Source organism: Alosa pseudoharengus, unplaced genomic scaffold, assembly GCF_046254945.1.
Source record: "Alosa pseudoharengus isolate Yale_2024_CS ecotype anadromous, Long Island Sound unplaced genomic scaffold, YU_APseudo_1.1 YU_APseudo_1.1_scf_12, whole genome shotgun sequence".
Classification (NCBI taxonomy): domain Eukaryota; kingdom Metazoa; phylum Chordata; class Actinopteri; order Clupeiformes; family Clupeidae; genus Alosa; species Alosa pseudoharengus.
The window spans coordinates 33,961,692-33,980,714 of NW_027468587.1; the positions used below are offsets into that span (position 1 = coordinate 33,961,692).

Below are 19,023 nucleotides of genomic sequence, written 5' to 3' on the forward strand. Positions count from 1 at the left end.
TCACACTTTCAGGTCAAAAAAAGTTCACTCAGATTTGTTTTCCAAAGAGCACCGACTCAAAAAAGTGAGAGCAGATGTGAATCTCTGGATGCATGTAGCATTCTCCACACACACTTACTCTGATTGGTGTCCTCATCGTTCTCGTGTTCCGAGTCCTCATTGTCCAAACCAAGCTCCAGAATTTCTCGATTCCTTCAGAATAAACAGTTTGGTGAATCTCACATGATTATAATTTTATACTCTTATTTTAGTCTGACCAACATCTTAAATTGTACCCTGTTAAATTTAAGTACTATATTGTTTTGTATTTGTATGTCGCTTTGGACAAAAGCGTCTGCCAAATCCCATAACCTAAGAGTTTTCACGGTCAAATGCTCCTATTAAAACACCCTATGCAGGGGACGGACTGACCTTTTGCGGTCCATCTGTGGCGTGTCCAGCGTGGTCTGCTGGTTCATGGCCTTGATCCAGTAGATGAGTGCCTGGAAGACGTAGGCCACGTGTTTGAGTGAGCACACGTCCAGCACAGGCAGCACGTCCGAGTGCTCGTCGTTGTGCGAGCGCATCAGCGACAGCGCGTAGTTCAGGAAGTCTCCGCGGGCCGACATCATCCCCTGCCGAGCGGTCAGCAGTGTGGCGGCGCGCCTAGAGCAGGACACAGAGCAGGTCAATCAGCAGAGCAGGTCAATCAGCAGGTCAATCAGCAGAGCAGGTCAATCAGCAGAGATCACATTCACTTACTGCATGCAGGCTCACAATTAATGTGCACGTTCACATGTCCTGCAAGTACGACTCTAAGTGTGTTACAATGTACAGAATGTCACACCACCAAACTATTGTGGCAAACACATTGTAACAAACACACTTCACAACTGTTGTGGACGAGGAAACGGAATTTTTCTGAAAATGTGGAGGTGCGTACCTGCGGCCCTCCAGCGTGCGCAGGCTGGGCTCCTCGCGGGCGGTCATGCGCTCTCGGCGGCCGGCGTGCTGGGAGGCGTGCAGCGGGTGGCTGGGGTGACCCGGGTCCCCGGCGGAGGACAGCGCTGAGCCGTAGCGCAGCTGGGCCTCCGTGGAGTCCATGATGGACACCATCCAGTTCCAGGTGGGGATCAGCTTGTCTTCCACATAGTTCTACAGACACAAATTGAGACGCAAATTACGTTACTGACTACAGATCTCGCTTGAAAATGTGTATTTTTTTCTTATGGGCTGTTGACTGTTAATCACAACTAACAACATGCACAGTAGTAAGAATAATAGTTTCCTGAAACCATATACAAAATAAATAAAACATTTGTTTCCTTCATTTGAATTTGATCTGAGAAAAGATTTGCAGTGTGAGACGTGCTGATCCCAGACCCACCTGCAGGTTGACCGCGTCCTGGTAGGTGAGCTTGACGGCCGCAGGGTACTGGGAGTAGACCAGGTGGTTGTACTTGGGGATGAGGCCCATGAGGTCGGAGATCTGGCGGATGACGATGCTGTAGGCGCGGGCCAGGCTGCTGGCGGACGTCAGGTAGCTGCTGGAGTTGCTGGCCTCCAGAGCGGCTGCGGCCACCGCAGCACTGTTGCTGATGGCACTGCTGCGCCGCAGGTTGGACGGGTCAATGTAGATCAGGCCCGTGGAGCTCGCTGGGGTGGAGGGGACACACAGTTCATCCGTGAGCATGTTCCTCAGGGTAACAGCATATTTACAGTTGCAAAATACAAACATTTGTCTTGTGTGCTGAAGAAGGGTTTTTGCGAAAGCATTAATTGCCTTACATTTCTCACGCTTATTTGAATCCTACACTAACAGGTTGTAACACTACCTCTTATCTTATCTGACAACTCACAAAACCAGCATAGAGATGGTGTCATTAATCAAAGTCAAGGTGAAAGTTGAACATTCAGACTATACAACAATGAGTGCTCAGCTGAACAAAACGGCCCTTCTCCAGGCCCAATGTACATTATTAAATGTGATAAGCAAACAGAGTTGCACGTCTAATTGGATCTATAAAATGACGAAATGATTAAAAGGTGAAGACGGTTGAAGAGGGAGGCGCCTGACCTGCAGGAGTGGAGGTGCTGGACGGGGCGCCCCCTGCTGCCCGCTGGCTGGGCGTGGTGCGGACGGCCCACTGCATGGAGCGTGGCGCCTGGGCGGCGCTGTTGGCGTGCGCCGTGCCCGTGGTCCTCTCCAGCGGCTCGTCCACCAGGAACGTCTCCTGGTCCACGTCGTCGCTCTGGCTGCTGCTGCTGTCCGAGTCGCTCGAGTCGTTGGACTGCGAGTCGTCCTCTGAAAAGAAGGCAGGGACACTGCTGGCACCTTGAAGGGGAAAGTGGAAGGAGGAAGAGAGTTCAAAACAGAGAGGAGGGGGAGGAGGAGGAGGGAGGCGAGGAGGAGGAGGAGGAGGAGGTGGTGTCAGTGTGGCCATAACGCAGCAGAATGCCCCCAACGGGAGTTGTAGGTTAGTGCTCCATGCCAAACCATTACCATCTCAAGGACACCTGCCACTAACTGTGCTATCTCTAGACACCACAAACACTACGAGGCACACAAGCACCACACAAGGCATGGACCGCTGCTGGAGTTCAGACTAAAGCAAAGTTCAAACACAATCAACACAATCAAGTGTGTGAATCAACCTGTGTGTGTGTGTGTGTGTGTGTGTGTGTGTGTGTGTGTGTGTGTGTGTGTGTGTCCTCTCATTCAACCGGTGGTGTTAGTAGCAGATGATGAAAAGCGTAAGATAAACCAGATCAACATTTTTTTTTTTTTGCTTAAACTAAAAAAATAAAAGCGTGATTCTATCATGTGTGCATACATCCACACAGGTTAGCAGGAACAAGAACCACTCCATCGAAGTTATTTTTATATTAGGGGGAAAAAAGAAACAGCAACCCAGTTATTGGTTTACAAAGCACGTGATCCTGGTTGAGGTGGGGGGGTGGGCTGGTGATCTACACTGAGGGCACATCTCCACATTAACTCTGTGTGCAATCGCCACGATCACTCGGCTCCTGACATATATGCATTAAGACAAAGAGAGGCCCATACCAAAGATGGGAAATGCCAGGGACACCCTACTGCCTGCAAATGAAATAGAGGGCGTTGAGCTAAACACTACATCGCATTCCAGCAGAAAACAAGTGCTAGTCATGAGCTCTGAAACAGCTAGCAACCCCATTAGTGTCAGTGGCCAAGTCGCTTTTAGAATTTCATCTGTTCTCTATATGGAACTGACATATTACCAATTCCCAATCCCCAGGGCAAACACATTAGATTCTACACAGATTTAAGTATTAATACAGACTCCTTGAGTGGTGACCATGGCAGCAGAGTAGCAAAAAGCTTGTCTTTGTATGTCATACATGAATTACTAATTATTTCACATTCCATTCGTCATTACTGAAATTACATACCTGCTTCAGATCCGGCAGTTGCTGCCGTGACAACACTTCTCCGTCCACTAGCATTGTCCTGGTTGCTGTGGTTACTCTCGCTGTCACTCTCTGTCTCCGCGGCAGCAAGGAGATCCAACTCCATGTCACTTCCTGTAGGAGGTGCAGAAGATAAATTAACTCCATTGCCAGTGACCCTGTTAAGTTGATAACCTGGAGCGTGTGCGGTTGTGGAGGCGCGAGCGGCACTCTTAGCGGCACTCACCGTCCTCATCGTGCTCGTCGTGCTGACCCTCAGCCTCCGCGTTCTCCTCCCCCTGCTCCTCCTGGTCGTCATGGTGATCCTCCTCTCCAGCAACACCCTCCACTACCTCCACCTGAGCACAGAAAATCTTTTAGCGGCATGTTCTTCAGGTTAGAGGAGGAGGAAGCGCTGATGGAAACGGTTATCCGGTGGGGGTCTGATGGGCTTTCTTACCTCCTCTACGTCAGCGGACACAATGTCGTCCTGCTCCTCGTCGCGCCCGCGGACGGGCTGGGATTGGCTGCTACGGTGGGGTTGTGGGGTCCGGATGATGTAGGACGAGGCAGCCTGACTGGAGCTGAGAAACCAAAGCACACATAACAAGGCTGCATGTAAGCACAGAGGAGCACAGAGGAGCACAGAGACTAAAAGCAACAACACCAGCACCCAGACACAAATCTGATCGCTTTCATTCAACACTCAAGACTTAATCACAAATATGGAAGTCTTGCAACATGCCATGGGTCACAAAATGGCCGTCTTTCCTTGTTCTTTAGCATCTCCTGACACGTGGGTCAAGGAGGACGCGTGGGCGGCGTAGGACTCACTTGCTGGACTGGTCAGGGGAGGGCCTGGGCGGCAGCGGCTCCACGGAGAAGAGCTCTTCGCTGCCCTGCACGGCGTCGATGCTGGTGCTGGCCAGCGTGAAGGGGGCGGTGGGCCGGGCGATGCCCATGCGCACGGGCACGATGAGCGACTCGGCCACGTTGCACAGCTCCTCCACCGCGTACGGCAGCAGAGCCTGGAACACGCGCCGGCACTTCCCTATGGGCTGCGGGATGAAGTTACTGGGGAACAGAAAGGACGTACAGCTTCAGCTTCACTGGATCATTTGTCATACAAGCCATAGAAAACATAGCTCAGAGAAATCTCATCTCAGTGCCAGATCTGCAGTAAACAAAACATTGGAGCTAGGTACATGTGAATATAAAAAGGCCAACGTGAATATTTAGGACACCACAAATATACGGAAGCCAAAGCTTACTTTTTCTTCTTTGACGAGGCCATCTCCACGCTGAGGATGACAAACACACGGGCCACTGACCGCAGGAAGCGTCTGGTGACGGTCACCGCCTCCTCCCTCCTGCCAGGGGTGTACTTATTCTGCAGCTCCTTCACCAGCGTGCCCAGGAGCGTGTCGATGAACTACACCACACACACACACACACATTAATATCATGCTAAGGCCACACAAACAAGTCAACTGGAAATGATGAAGCTGTTGACCCGGCGAGTCCTGAGACGGCGCTTACCGTGATGTCCGGGGCACACTTGACGATGAGGCAGTGGGTGAAGCAGTCCAGCCGGATGGTGCCGCTCTGCTGGTTCAGGTACACCTGCTCCTCCGGGAGGAGGTGGGCGATCCTACTGCTCGCACTCAGCCTGACACAACACATTTAACACACACACACGCTTTGTGTTTTACTTCCACCTCGGCCTCTCTTTCACATACACTTTACAAACTTAAGGGACACATCACTGCCACCTACAGTCCAAAGTTCACAATCACATCTAAGTTCTAAAACAGAAATACTCTCCACAATTAGAATGCTATATGGACACCTCTACATTGGCCATGTGGCAGCAGGTACTGATCTGTGATGAAGAGAGAGGAGGAGGCTTACGGGTCTTTGTTCTCCTGGGAGCCGAACATGATCATGGACTTGAGGGCGTTCCAGTCCTGCAGGACGCGCTCCAGGGCCAGCTGGGCGAAGCGTGGCGGCTCCAGGTCATGGTCCGGCATGTCCGAGTCTACAGCGCGGGCCGACACAAGTGCAAATAATCAGTGACTCAGGACCTCAAGAGCCACTGCGACATGGTAACTGACACCGTGTGGGAAATAAATCCCCCCGGTCAGCTCAGAAGGTTGTGAATTGCCTATGGCGCAGTGACAGCGTGTTTATTTTTGCGAGAGTAAATCATACGCCCTATAATTTTTTATGCTCGACACAAGAGCCACTGCTGTGAAAATGTCAGGGCCTGTTAAGGGACCGTCTACCAGTCACATGCAGGCAGGCATCCGCAGTCTCACACACACACACACACACACACGCGCCCTTACCCTCTGCACTGGCAGCTTTGCGATTGCGGTCTTCTCGGATGCGGGGCGGCCGGTACTGGCAGTGTTCCACACTCTGCCTGGCAACTGTCTGCACCAGGAACAGCAGGATGTGCTCCCCCCTGCAGGCATCAAGACAGCAGAGAGAGAGAGAGAGACGCACAGAAAAGCAACGACAAAGGAGGAGAAATAGAGTGTGCAGAGAAAAGAGAGAGGACGAGTAAACAGAACATTCCTACATGTGTACATATCATGATCACTTAGTAGAAAACCGCATGAGCAGAAGGCTTTACTTGGGCTATCGCTACATTATTCCATTAAGCCAAAGGACAAGGTACTGTCTTAAGATGAGCTAGTCTACTGTGTGTAAGCTCAGTAAGTGTGCGAGTGTGTGTGCACCTGCTGTTGGGGGTAGTGACCAGGTTGGTGGTTGTGAGGAGCCTGTAGAGCAGGTCCAGACGAGCAGCCTTCTGCCCAGCGATCAGCGTCTTGCACTTGCATTTCTCCCAGCAGTCGCAGTACGCAGTGGGGGAGGTCCTCTTCAGCCTAGAAACATACACAAACAGTAGAACCTTTCAGTTGCTCATTCATTCTGTCGGTGTAGCCCTACAATATATGAAGCATCAGCTGAGAAAACTACTATTAAATGATGATCCAAAAAAAAGGACTTATTTGAAAACAACAACATGGGAGAGTGATTTAGAGATTGCATGGCACAGTAGTGTACGCACTTGCAGTCATGTCCCTTGTGGCAGACTCGGGCACATTCGGTGCAGCAGCACAACGATTCCAGCAGGCCGCAGGTCCGGCACTCAAAGATGTCCTAAAAAGGCAAGTACCACAGTAAGGAACAATAGAATACAAAACAATCAATCAATCAATCAATCAATCAATCAACATCTGTCTGCATCTTTATTCCACTTAGCAACTCATTCAGTCTAAGTCCAATGTAACAATCTGTGGCAAATGTACCTGTGCCAGGTGTGACTCGTTTGTGTCAGTAGTGGCGCTCACCTGATTGATGTGCTCGGCACCGGTCCAGGTGAAACTGCAGGTGTCGTTGCAGCAGAGCACGTAGAGGGGCGAATCGTCCGGGTTGGTGCCCGAGGGGCAGATCATCTCCATGAACAGCGAGTCAGCGTCCTCCTTCTCGCCACTGCCAGACTCCCCTAACACAAACAGATGGATGCCTTTTAATGAAGCGCATGCCTACTGCAGCTGGAACCCTATCAAAGGCAAATGCGACGTGTTGCCCCACATTGGCAAACAGACGGGACTGGGGGGGGGGGGGGGGTGTGATCCTTACCCTTAGCAATTTTCTGCGCCGCTTCCAGGACCGTGATGGCTGCTGGGTAGGCTCTCCCGCTCACTGCCAGCATGAACGGAGTCATTCCACGTGCATCCCTGCCACACACACACACACACACACACACACACACACCATCAATACATGCCAATCATAACTCGAGGAGAGAATGTGGCACAGCGCTGCCAAGGGAGTAGGCTGGGGTGGGTGCGTATATTAAAAGCAAACAGAGGGTGCGTACTTGGCGGAGAGGAGCTGGCGCAAGTGAGGCCGCAGCACCACGCTGTCACACATGAGCTTGAGGATGAGGTGAGCGTTGGCCTTGCGGTCTTTGGACTCCACCACCGAGGGCTCAGACGACGGCCCTGCCCAGGGAGAGAGACACACACACACACGACACATTAGAGCTGGAGCAGACGCCCTACACAAGAGGCCATTTAAGGCCTTTCACTGCAGCACTGTGTGAACGATGGTGCACAGCCAGACAAACAGATGTACCAAGCCAGAATGACACACTGACTTTCCCCAAAGCCATGAATGGAGATGCACTCAACAGATAGATATACTACGCTCCCGTCTGAAGGTTTCTGTTGTCTGTGCTACTGTGTGCAGTGACGTTGACAGGGTGACCAGACTCACTCAGTGGTCAGTGGAGGTGCTGAGACCATCTGAGGTGCCAGTGCCCGTCTGTGTCTGCTTCTGTGTTGAGTGTGCGTATTTGAATGCACGTAAGCAGCTGTGGGAACAGGAGGGCTAAGCTCACCCATTATATTGCAAATGCTCAGAAGGTGAAGGGCCAGGGTGTCAGAAATGCATCTGAGTGCATGTGTGTTTGAGTGTGTAGGTGAGCGCATAAGTGTTTCGGTGTGTATGTGAGGTCTTGCCCGTTTGAGTATGTGAGATGTACATCTGAGTGTGTGCAAGCGTGTGTGTGTGTGAGTGAGTGTGTGTGCATCTGAGTGTGTGTGCATGTGTGCGTGTGTGCGTGTGTGCGTGCGTGTGGGCGGGCTCACCGGGGATGGTGGAGGTGCTGGGGCCCTGGCTGGTGCCGGTGGATGCAGTGGTGAGGGAGCCAACTGCAGGGGCCAAGATGAAATCAATGTCACCATCTAGCAGAGAGAAGCACCAGGGCGAGAGGTTAGTTAGGCTGCCGGCGTGGGAGGCAAGAGGGGCGACGAGGCTGGAGAACAGGCTGCATTTATGGGAGGGCACCAGCAGCAGCCCTGGGAGCCGAGTGGATGTGGCAGTGGATGTGGGGAGCTCACCTGGATCCATGGGAGGGGGGTCCGGCACCCAGCTGGGGGGTGCGATGGGAGGGGACACGGGATCCTGGTGGTCACTGGAGGAGGGGCCAGACTCGTGGCGTCCAAGGCCTGCTGCTCTGAGGGAGCGTCTCATCATCTCTCTAAGTCGCAGGCTGGAGAGTGGGGGGGGGAGCCATTAACACATCTCATACACAGGAAAAAACACACATCAAGATCTGGACACAGTGCTCAAAACGTCCTGTGCAGGATTTAGCTGAGCTAAAAACCACGTGTTTGAGGGGGAAAGATTTTGGACACCGTTTTTGCATTACGACATTGTGGACCAGCAGCGACTGGCGTCTCACCCTCTGCTGCTGGAGGAGCCGGTCCTGTTGCCCGAGCTGTTGCTGGACACCACCGAGATGGCGTTAGCAATGGCCTCCACCGCCGACAGCCGCTCCGCAAACGTGTTCCTCTCCGAGCGCTCGGCTTCTGGAAGACAGGCAGGCTTGAACAGTGAGCCGCAGTGAGACAGGCGCTAGCGCACCACTAGCTTCAGAGCCCCACTACATTAAAAAAACTAAAAAACTGCTTCTGCTTTCGCATCTCTATTCCAGGCCCATAAATGAGATATTTATGACTCCAAGGGAGGACAACTGAGAAGATCCTGCCACTTTTGGATAGCTGCGCATGTCATTATCTTTAAGCCTGCCAGGGTCCTTGCAGAACTCCCCCTGCGGCGTGGACAGGCAGACTTGGACAATGAGCCATAGCAGTAACAAAGCAGCCGTCCCTGAGGAGGACAGCTCTACTAAATTAAGAAGCAGGCTTCTGCATTTCTATTCCAGTTTCTAAAATGAGATATTTATGACTAAACTATGACAAGGGTGGAAAACAGTGAAGCTCGGAGCACTTTTGGATAGCTGTGTATGTGATTATGTCTGAGCCTGACCGGGTGCTTGTAGGACTGCCCAGCTGGCCTGGCCAGCCTCGGCTCTCGAAGCGGCGGCTCGGCGGGCCGTACCTTCCTCCTCCTTGGTCTCCTTGTTGCTGACGGGGAAGCAGACGGAGACGCAGGCGTGCAGCACGTTGCGGTTGCCGTCGCAGCGGTGGCCCAGCAGGGCGTCGAGCGCGTGCGGGTTCTGCTCCAGCAGCACCGCCTGCTCCAGGCCCGCCAGGTACTGACGGCACGCCTCGTAGTCGCAGCGCAGCACGTGCTGCATCAGGGTCTGCTTCTGCACACACACACACACACACACATTTTAACACAATGTCGGTTGGTTCATGATGCATTAAGTATGGTTCAAGCAAGTAGCACGATCAATGAAAAAAAAATCTATTTTATATACATAGTAATAGTAAAATGCATGCTAAAGAAGTCTTGAAAAATGGACAATCCAACAGAAGTATGAGCATTAGAAGTATCCTAGATGAACACTCTAAGTGATCCCTCAAAACACAAGAGCAGCCTTTACCTCCACCGCCATGATTATGACAGCAGCTTTCTTTTTGATGGTCGAGTTGCTGGGGAGATTGACGAGAGAATGCACTCCCATGCCTAAGCTGGTGATGGGCGGCAGATCCAGCCAATCAGGGTCTCTTATCCCACCCATACAGTCTTTGGCCATGGGGTAAATTGTGCCATTGCCATCGCGCAGGATAATTGGAGATTCCTGAGTTCAGAACAACCATAGGATGGAAATGAATGAGCAACATGATATTTCCAGGCCTTTCCAGACCGTAAAGAATGTCATTTCAATCTATCAACATCAAGAAGAAAAAAAGCAGAGAGAGACAGACAGACAGACAGAGACAGAGACAGAGACAGAGAGAGAGATAGAGATAGAGATAGAGATAGAGATAGAGATAGAGATAGAGATAGAGATAGAGATAGAGATAGAGATAGAGATAGAGATAGAGATAGAGATAGAGATAGAGATAGAGATAGATAGAGATAGAGATAGAGATAGAGAGAGAGACTGACCTGTCCTGCGGTGAAGATGGCCACGTTGCGTTCGCTCTGACCCAGAAAAGCCAGGTTGCTGGTAGGAAAATGATTCTCCTGCTCAGCTTTCCCACTTGCCAAGTCAAAGATACAGTACCTAACCCAACTGCCTGTTTTCAACACGGCATGGACTCCTGCAGCAGAGAGAGGGAGAGAGGGAACGTCAGCGCCTTCATAGCACATCAAGAGATATACACCAGAGAATGGAAACAAACCAAGACAAATAGGATTTGCTCTTAAACAACGTGGAACTGACCTTTGGAGTCAACATTCACGGCTAGAATTTCAGCCTTTTCTGGGATACAAAGTTTTTTAGGTGTGCGCTGAAAGCAATCAGGAACTTTAGGAGTTCCCCCAGTTTTTACAACCTGCAGACGGAAAGAAAACAGCGAATTAGTGAAACGAGACACAGTTGCAAGCAGAACCTCTTCAGCTTATTCTAAAGTGTGACTTCTCGCATTTTATTTCTGTGTTGAGCATATATGTAGTTGATCTATTCTGGAGCCTGGGTATGCATCTGTGTGGTATGTGAATGTTCTGCTACAGTGGACTCTTGAATGTGATCATAGATAAATATAGCACTACAAGTGTGCACATACTAATCAGCACCTATAACTGATATTCAGAGGAGCCACTAGCACTGTGTGTGTGTGTGTGTGAGAGAGTGGAGAGAGAGAGAGAGAGAGAGAGAGAGAGAGAGAGAGAGAGAGAGAGAGAGAGAGAGAGAGAGAGAGAGAGAGAGTGTGTGTGTGTGTGTGTGTTTGTGTGTGAGAGTGAGAGAGAGAGTGTGCATGTGTGAGTGTGAGTGTGAGAGAATGTGTGTGTGTGTGTGTGTGTGTGTACCTGTAGCTCAGAGAGAGAGAGAGAGAGAGAGAGAGAGAGAGAGAGAGAGAGAGAGAGAGAGAGAGAGTGTGCATGTGTGAGTGTGAGTGTGAGAGAGTGTGACCATGTGTGAGAGAGAATGTGTGTGTGTGTGTGTGTGTGTGTGTACCTGTAGCTCATCTATTCTGAGGAGCCTGCAGTCTTGCAGCAGTGAGGAGGGGTCAGAGTCAGTGGGAGCTGCGCTCTGGCTGCTCACGCTGCTCGAGGTCCCTGGAAATTTCACAGCAACATACGCACCATCGACTTTTAGCACCTTGAGTTCAAAAGAGAAAACTGTTGCAAATGAGGCGTCATGACAAGGCAACACACAGGACAAGACAGGACAGACACAAAAGACAAAGAGACACAGAGCATACAATTCCAACAGCAGCTGGACTCATTTCTTACAATTACATCTACACTAAATAAGGTCTATCTTTACAATACATTTCTTTACAAAATTTGAAAATCTTAAGTATCTCTAATATACAATGGCAGCCATTCAAAATGGCTATACATTTGTAAAAAAAATATATATAGACAATATATACATTTATTTTCCAATACAAAGAAAAAAAATAGAAAAAACTAAATATTGCTATATCAAAATATCTTGTCTACCGCTTGCCATAAGCAGACAAGATTTACAACAGTAGAGAAGTAGAAAAACAAAAGCAAACAAACAGCCAGTTGTGTAAATATTACAGCTCTACCATGTCCATGTCTGTTAGAGTGAGAAGAGAAAAGACAGCAGAGGGGACAGGCCAGGAGAGGTTCTCCTCCCCGAGCTGAGCGGGCGCTCCACAGGCACCACCCACCTTTCCCACGGGGACGTTTTTCACGTCCTCCACAAACACGACCTCGCGCAGAGGCCACTGCTCCTCGTTCACCTTCTCCTCCTCCTTAGGGGCCGGGGTAGAGCGCCGCCGCTCTGCAGCACAGCAGGACACACGTTAGACACGCACGCACGCACGGCTACACCGACCCATGCCAACGCTAAACGCACAGAACCTTTCGGAGCAGTGCGGCTACATCATCCTATCCCCATCCCCCATGAGAACAGCAGGAATTAAAAAAAAAAAATAGGCCATGATAGATTTTTTTCGCTTGTGCCATTTTTGTTAGGGGATTGTCAAGAACCGACTATTGGTTTAGTGTATGAGTCTCTGCTATTTGGAATCTTGCTCCTCATATTTCTGTGTTAAAAATATTCACCACAGGATGAATCATGTTCCATAATTCCGAGCTACTTCTGGACCCAAAACAGTTGATCTGTGCAGCATTTCTAGGCCGAAGCATTCATTATCATGTAAAATAAGCCCTGGATTGATTTGCCGCATGGTGAGCAGTATCATTTTTGAAACGGAAAGCATTTTTTAAAGGGTCTGTTATTTCAAACAGGACCCGCGCTTGGCAACAGCAGTACATTTCTGTGCTGTCAAGACACATAGAATTCAAACTTACCTCAAGCACTAAGGACATTCTCTCAAGAGCTTCCCTTCAGTTAGGAAAAAATAATTTGTGCGGCTTAATTCCATGCACTGATATTAACTGCGTATCATCCCACAAACAAGTGTATAAGTTCTGGAAACCTTCTATTTCTAGTGACTTCCTCCAAATCTCTTTCTTGGCCATGCACTCTTCCTTTCCACCAAGTTACAAACGGTATTAGTTATATATATATATATATATATATATATATATATATATATATATATATGCGTGTGTGTGTGTGTGTACTTACTGTAAGGCAGGGAGGCGCTACTGGCGATGGAGGAGGCGTCGCTGCACGTGGAGGCTGGGGAGGGAGGGGGGCCCATCTCAGTCTTCACCAGCTCAGGCTTACTCTCCGCCCTGCACAACACAGAGCAGCATGCCAACAGCACACTTACTACTATTATAGCAGCACATCTAATGCGCACACACACACACACACACAGGCCAGGCCACCATGCACCATTTTACAACAACAGACTGCTTTAAAAAAAAGACTTTAAAAGGAAAAAGAAGAGAAAGGAGAAACAGTTCAGAAGTTCTGAAGACTCATAAAGAGGAGGGGGGATTGAGTATTCAGCAGATCGGGGGGAGCTGCTGGTCTTACTTGGCCTCCTGGGTCTTAGTGCTCTTCTCCATGTTCTTGAGGCTCTCCGGCGAGCGCAGTTGGAACCTGCAGCTCTCGTTCATGTTCCACACCGACTCCAGCAGTACGCCCACCTTAGGGATGCCGGCGTTGACAGAGAAGGCCACCGCTCCAGCATGGTAGAGAGGGTTATTCCTCAGGCACACCTGCAAAGGTAAGAGCTATGTCTTTAGACAGATGGTCTTAGATCTTAGATGATCTTATATAGAAATGAAGACTGGCACGAAAAAACCCTCATTCACTTAAAAAACTTGTACAGTTTAACACCAGCAACACATATAAAAATGTCCAATGATGAATATTTATAGTTTGGTGATCTAGGACCGAGCAGACTAAGGAGAAGTTTCTAGACCTGGGTTCCCACGGTGATGTTGGGTATGGACGAGATGCCAGCACTGGACTTTGGCTTCTTGTTCTTGGCTCGAGCCTTCTCCAGCATCTTCTTCCGCTGACTAAACGGCACCACACCCCTGGGAGGAAGACAAAATGACGACTTCAAGAAACCAGCTGCACCACCCTGAAAATGCTTCACCACAATGTAATACAGGACAAACCAAGAACTCTCTACCAACAGTGGACGCAGCCAGAACAAAACACAAGCAGCCAACCTAGAGCCCTGAAGAGGCCTTGCTCAAGACTTGAGCTAAGTGGATATTAAACTGGAGGGGTAACTAGTCCTGTGGCTGACTCCCCTCAGTAGGGCACGTGTGCGCTCACCACCAGTAGAGGCTGTTCTCCAGCTGGGCGCAGGTGTAGAGGGCGCAGCAGTGCAGCGAGACGATGCGCTCGCCCTGCAGCTCTGGGAAGCTCTGCGCTCCGTGCTCCAGCTTGGAGGCCACTGTGCTCAGGGAGTCATCCACCCACGTCGCCACCTGCAGGCCAAACACGCACAAACCACAGCTCAGTACAGTTCTGTCATTCAAGAGCTAGTGTCGTCAAGTACTTTACTACCTGCACTGTAGGTCTAAGTAACACACACTGATCATTTCAATGTAACAAAAATGTTGGATTACTGTCTATTGTTCTCAGTACAAATTCAGATATTCCATTTAGCATCAAATTCTTACCTTGTTGGTCTCAGTAGCTACAGTAGCTCTGATACTGGTGGCGGACAGAAGTGTGATCTTCTCGTTGGTCAAGCCCAAGGAGGACACCCGCGGGTGATGGATTGAGGGATTCTGGAGAATACAGGAGAGAAAAGATGAGAAAACTGATGAGTTGGCCCAAAAATTTTTTCTAAACTTAATATGCTTATTAAACTTTGATTGTCAACTTTGTAAAGCTAACAGCTACCATGTAATTCCAGCCAAATATAAATTTGCCCATTAATTAATTCACCAGAATATCTTGTTCATAGACATTAAAGTTCTTTGCCAAAGCGTGTGCGGTGCTTTACCTGTGCGTTTCGGTAGGGTTCAGGGTCACTCCACTTCCACTGATAGAGCTCTCCCTTTGAGCTCACTGCTACTAGCTCAGAGTACAAGGCCGCAATGCACACAAACCTCGTGCCATCCTACGCAAGACAGAATCCAACAAAACAGCGAATGAATTTACCTACACAGCAGCGTCAGCCTGAGCCTGCACATTAGCTAAATGATCCAACTCTTTCAGCCGCCATGTTGAGCTGGGGTGTCACACTAGGAGCCCGAGCACCAAACCAGCTGGCGGCACTAATTACACCCCCCATCAGTCACACTAATGACATCCCCCGGCAGGCTGCAGAGAGCAGCACCACGCCACTGGCATACCGCTCAGCTGGAGCAAACACCAGCACACTCACGGCCCACTTCATATGGGCACTCTAGTGATGATCTAAGTTGGATGCAACTGCAGCATTTGGTAGAAAGTAGAAAGGCCTCTTATGAGGACACAGAAGTAGGGATAATAAACAGAAAAGGGGGTTAATACAAATACAGTGACTAGACACTGCAAATATGTGTTTCTATTTCTGCATCTACCCTCCATAAACATGTTTCAGAGCTTGGGGCACACAATTATGTTTTTAACTTTGCACTGGCTTTAAACAAAACTGCTCAAAACCACCAGCGCTCAAGCACATCTCCTCCTCCAACCACTGAGGCGAGCTACAGGTAAGCCGTGTTCTTTGTTTTAAAGGGGGCAGGTTTTGTTCTTTTTTAGGTTAAGTGTTTGCTTTCTTCGCACCTTGTCTGGCCACCACTGGAGCTCCTCGCTGAGCGAGACGGGGCTCTGCAGCGGCGTGCTCTTCTTGTCCAGGCTGGGCTCGCCCTCGCGGCTGGTGGAGCCGCGCTCGGCGTCGAAGGAGGCGCCGTCCAGCCAGCGGCGCTCGCGCAGACGCAGCACCGACTCGCGCTCCCGCAGCAGCTCCGAGTCGCGCTCTAAGGGGAGAAGGAGAACTGGTATGCAATCGGGTCACACCAGTGGGATAAAAGTAAGCCACTCTCTGGGAAAGACCCTCGTTCACATGATGAGAATGAAGAAAATGAACGTCAGTAGAGAGACACTGGGACACGTGTGGCACTAATGAGGGTGGAGTTCAGATGGTGGAATAAAAAATAATAATAAAAAAATAAAACAGGACGGTGTGACAGCAACGCTCCTGTCTTCGCCCGTGTGTTAACACACAAGCTTGTCAGAGATTATGAAATGGTGAAAAAAAAAAAAGAAATATGTAAAATGATTGCGTTGTACTTCAGGGAGTTCCTCTTTACTCGACATCCTTTATCATTAGGCCTCCAGAGCTCCTCACGCGGCGGACCACGCCCCACGTGCGCATCTGGTCACGCCTGTGAGGGAGTCCGGGAGGCTAAATGACAGGGGGTGTCCAGTTAAGGGCTCGTTCAATTATCTCATGTAGGCTGCAGCGGTGCGACAGGGCGTGTGCAAACACTGAACCCCTGCGCCTGGAGGCACTGCGGCCTGATGGGGCTTTCTCAGAGGGCTCACTGAAGGGGAGGGGGGAGCAGAGGGGAGTGGGGGCAAAGGGGGCTTCTCTGACCACAATTCAAAGCAAACAACAAACACACTTTACTAAACATACACACACATGCACACGTTATCAAAACATTGCAATGAAAAAAAAAAAAATATATATGTCATTGGTTTTAAAAGTGTTTGTAGAAACTCGCATTTAGTAACTCTATCAGCCATTCTGCCCTGAATAACTCAACAGCATAGGAAGGAAGTGCAAATGTATATCAGCATTTATTCAAACAGTTAACGTTTCAGCCAAAGCACTCCAGTGTGCACTCTGATACGAAAGTGGACTTCCCCTCTTCAAGAGGAACACAGGCAGACTCTGGCCTCCAGACGGCCTCAGTGGTTACAGATGAATGCCTTCCTGACGCCGCCTGATGGGGACTGCTAGGCCTCACTGTTCACCCACTGATAAAACAACACTCTGGCCTGTTGTCACCCCAGCAGAGGCCAGTGCTGTACACCAGCACTACTAATGTAGGGTATTTTGTGACAAACAAAATGGAGGACTTCTTTTTTCTAACCAAAAAATTAATTGTCTTGACAATATTCATTTTTGACATCGCCATTCTATGAAGAAAGCATGAGCTAGCAGGCTATAGGAGAATAAGTATTGCTCATGGACATTGCCTGTCCACATTTCCTTGAAGACCCCATTTCTATTATGATATTAACATATCTAGCTATCTAATATGTATTGAGGGACACTGCAAATATACACAACAAAAGGTAAAACAAACGACTAAAAGAAAGGCTATATTTAATGCCTGTGACTGAGACTAAAGCCCATTTCCGCAAATGTAAAAATCAGCACAGCAAAAGGAATATAAGGTTTCAGTGTAGAATGTAATAAGACAGTAATAAGCTCCTAACAACTTGGTGTATTTCTACTCAGGTTACAATTCACCAAGTCTCAACTCGCTTCATAAATCGAAAGAGTATGGCACTGAATAAGAAAAGGACCACAAATAAAGGGCACAGTGACTGTGGCTTGAGACTGCTTTTATTTCCCAAAGGTATGCGCTGACTGGTGCAATGACTAGAAATCAATAACGTCTCATTTTTAACCTGCTATGTGATATTGAACAAATCTCATACATATGACCAGGGTAGGAATTTCACGGCGGCCACGACTGCCATGGCCGTCGTAGCCCCTTGCGTTGGCCGTGACGCCCCTTTGAAAATCAGAGGTTTACAGGCCACGGTGGCCTTGGTGCCCCCTTCTTTAAATATTCTGTTTTGCGTCCTACTAATAGCATATATATTTAGCCTATGGCCTGTCAAAATAATCTTAGCATTCACAGCGCAGATTACGCAGTGGAGAAAGTGACAGCGAAAGAAAGTGCATCCAAATTAACCCATTCTTCTCATACTCGCGAAGTAGCCTACTCATCACACAGACATCACAAGTATCACATGAAAGAGCTTTTTCTCAGCTTTTAAACGATGTTAGCCGCTAATTGGTGTGGTGAACGGTTCGCGAGAAAAGTAAATAATATAATTCAAATTTAATCATAAATTCTACTGAAGGTTTTGCGTCCATCTCCCTACCCATTCATCTCGGTGGAATACTTCACGAACCCTTCGTTTAACATACGACAAACCATATATCAGAATAAACAGCGGACCTTACCGAACAGAAAGGTGTAAAGCAGCCCCCTGTACAGTTAGCCGTTCCAGACTAATCCCGTTTTGAATTTGCAGTAAATTTCAACATACATGGATGTCTCCAAATTTGGGATTTAAGTTTTACACTGTGTTTAAATTGTTCCACATTATTTCATAACGGGCCAAATACAAAATAAATATTACAAATGTCGGTAAATCAGAAGACAGCTGACTATAAGAGTTTGTGAAAGTAGCCTTAATGATCACAAAATGCTAAGCATGCATCTAGGCTATTTGAGTTTCTTAAAGCTGAGTTGTGCTTAAATTGTTCAATACATGATTTCATAACAGGCCAAATACAAAATAAAATGTTAAATATAGCCTAGATATCTGAAAATATTAGATGATCAGATGATTTACAGTTATATGTAATATGTCATGTTTTATGTTTTTGTAATGTTTCATACAGTGATGCAGGTCTACTGCAGTGAATAGGCTAAATAAAACTTTGATAATTTTTATAGCCTACTACTGTATAGTTAACTTTGGCCTTGGTGCCCTGACATGTGGCCTTTGTGCCCCCCACCAAATATGCCCAACTGAAGGCCAAGTGGCCTTGCCCCTAAAATGGTGAAATTCCAAGCCTGCATATGACTGTGCAAACAGACCAACTGTGGCTGGATGTTCTCTAAGGCATTGACTCACAACGGCTAATAAAATACGAGGCCCCTTGCATTAAAAACACCAAATATAACCCCTAATTTGTGGAGGACTGTGTGTGAGAGTGTATGTGTGTGAGTGCGCATGCGTGCTTACTTACCTCGAGAGGAGCTGAGGCGTGACAGGGAGGATCGGCGGAAGGAGGGGTAGCCAAAGTAGCTGATGTCCTCAGAGAACATGGCGTCTGCGTCAATGATGACGCTGGGGTGAGCCGAGTGGATGTCCGCATCCAGCAGGGACATGAGGTCTTCTGTAGAGGCCACAAGCAAACAGGACATTTGAATATAAACAAACAAGGCTTGCTTACAGTTCAGATTTAAGCGCAAGATCAACAACAAAGATAAAACTTCACGTTTTGTTAATGTAAAACATAACACAGAGCTATGATCCAAAAACAGCAGAGTCGAATCGGGCAACATACACACAGCATG

General features: G+C 48.7%; 1 protein-coding gene across 14 annotated transcripts in view; it reads right to left on the reverse strand.

The window, feature by feature from the left end:
- Positions 1-19,023, reverse strand: part of ubr5 (ubiquitin protein ligase E3 component n-recognin 5) — a 36,170-nt gene that overhangs the window by 6,044 nt on the left and 11,103 nt on the right. For 5 of the 14 annotated variants that reach the window (XM_076280955.1, XM_076280953.1, XM_076280949.1 and 2 more), the window contains exons 8-42: positions 18,693-18,842; positions 15,473-15,684; positions 14,706-14,822; positions 14,377-14,487; positions 14,027-14,181; positions 13,662-13,779; positions 13,271-13,455; positions 12,914-13,056; positions 11,988-12,100; positions 11,300-11,443; positions 10,565-10,676; positions 10,288-10,442; positions 9,779-9,976; positions 9,256-9,538; positions 8,669-8,795; positions 8,325-8,476; positions 8,073-8,168; positions 7,301-7,424; positions 7,060-7,157; positions 6,768-6,922; positions 6,485-6,576; positions 6,153-6,299; positions 5,757-5,875; positions 5,320-5,446; positions 4,948-5,077; positions 4,680-4,840; positions 4,243-4,482; positions 3,869-3,992; positions 3,656-3,767; positions 3,412-3,543; positions 2,057-2,314; positions 1,367-1,635; positions 923-1,134; positions 412-645; positions 119-192 (exon numbers count right to left, since the gene is read on the reverse strand). In XM_076280955.1, the coding sequence (XP_076137070.1) occupies positions 119-192; positions 412-645; positions 923-1,134; positions 1,367-1,635; positions 2,057-2,314; positions 3,412-3,543; positions 3,656-3,767; positions 3,869-3,992; positions 4,243-4,482; positions 4,680-4,840; positions 4,948-5,077; positions 5,320-5,446; positions 5,757-5,875; positions 6,153-6,299; positions 6,485-6,576; positions 6,768-6,922; positions 7,060-7,157; positions 7,301-7,424; positions 8,073-8,168; positions 8,325-8,476; positions 8,669-8,795; positions 9,256-9,538; positions 9,779-9,976; positions 10,288-10,442; positions 10,565-10,676; positions 11,300-11,443; positions 11,988-12,100; positions 12,914-13,056; positions 13,271-13,455; positions 13,662-13,779; positions 14,027-14,181; positions 14,377-14,487; positions 14,706-14,822; positions 15,473-15,684; positions 18,693-18,842 (5,379 nt within the window). The remainder of the gene's footprint in view (positions 1-118; positions 193-411; positions 646-922; positions 1,135-1,366; positions 1,636-2,056; positions 2,315-3,411; positions 3,544-3,655; positions 3,768-3,868; positions 3,993-4,242; positions 4,483-4,679; positions 4,841-4,947; positions 5,078-5,319; positions 5,447-5,756; positions 5,876-6,152; positions 6,300-6,484; positions 6,577-6,767; positions 6,923-7,059; positions 7,158-7,300; positions 7,425-8,072; positions 8,169-8,324; positions 8,477-8,668; positions 8,796-9,255; positions 9,539-9,778; positions 9,977-10,287; positions 10,443-10,564; positions 10,677-11,299; positions 11,444-11,987; positions 12,101-12,913; positions 13,057-13,270; positions 13,456-13,661; positions 13,780-14,026; positions 14,182-14,376; positions 14,488-14,705; positions 14,823-15,472; positions 15,685-18,692; positions 18,843-19,023) is intronic. The other 9 variants (XM_076280961.1, XM_076280960.1, XM_076280959.1 and 6 more) reach the window with 6 other exon arrangements.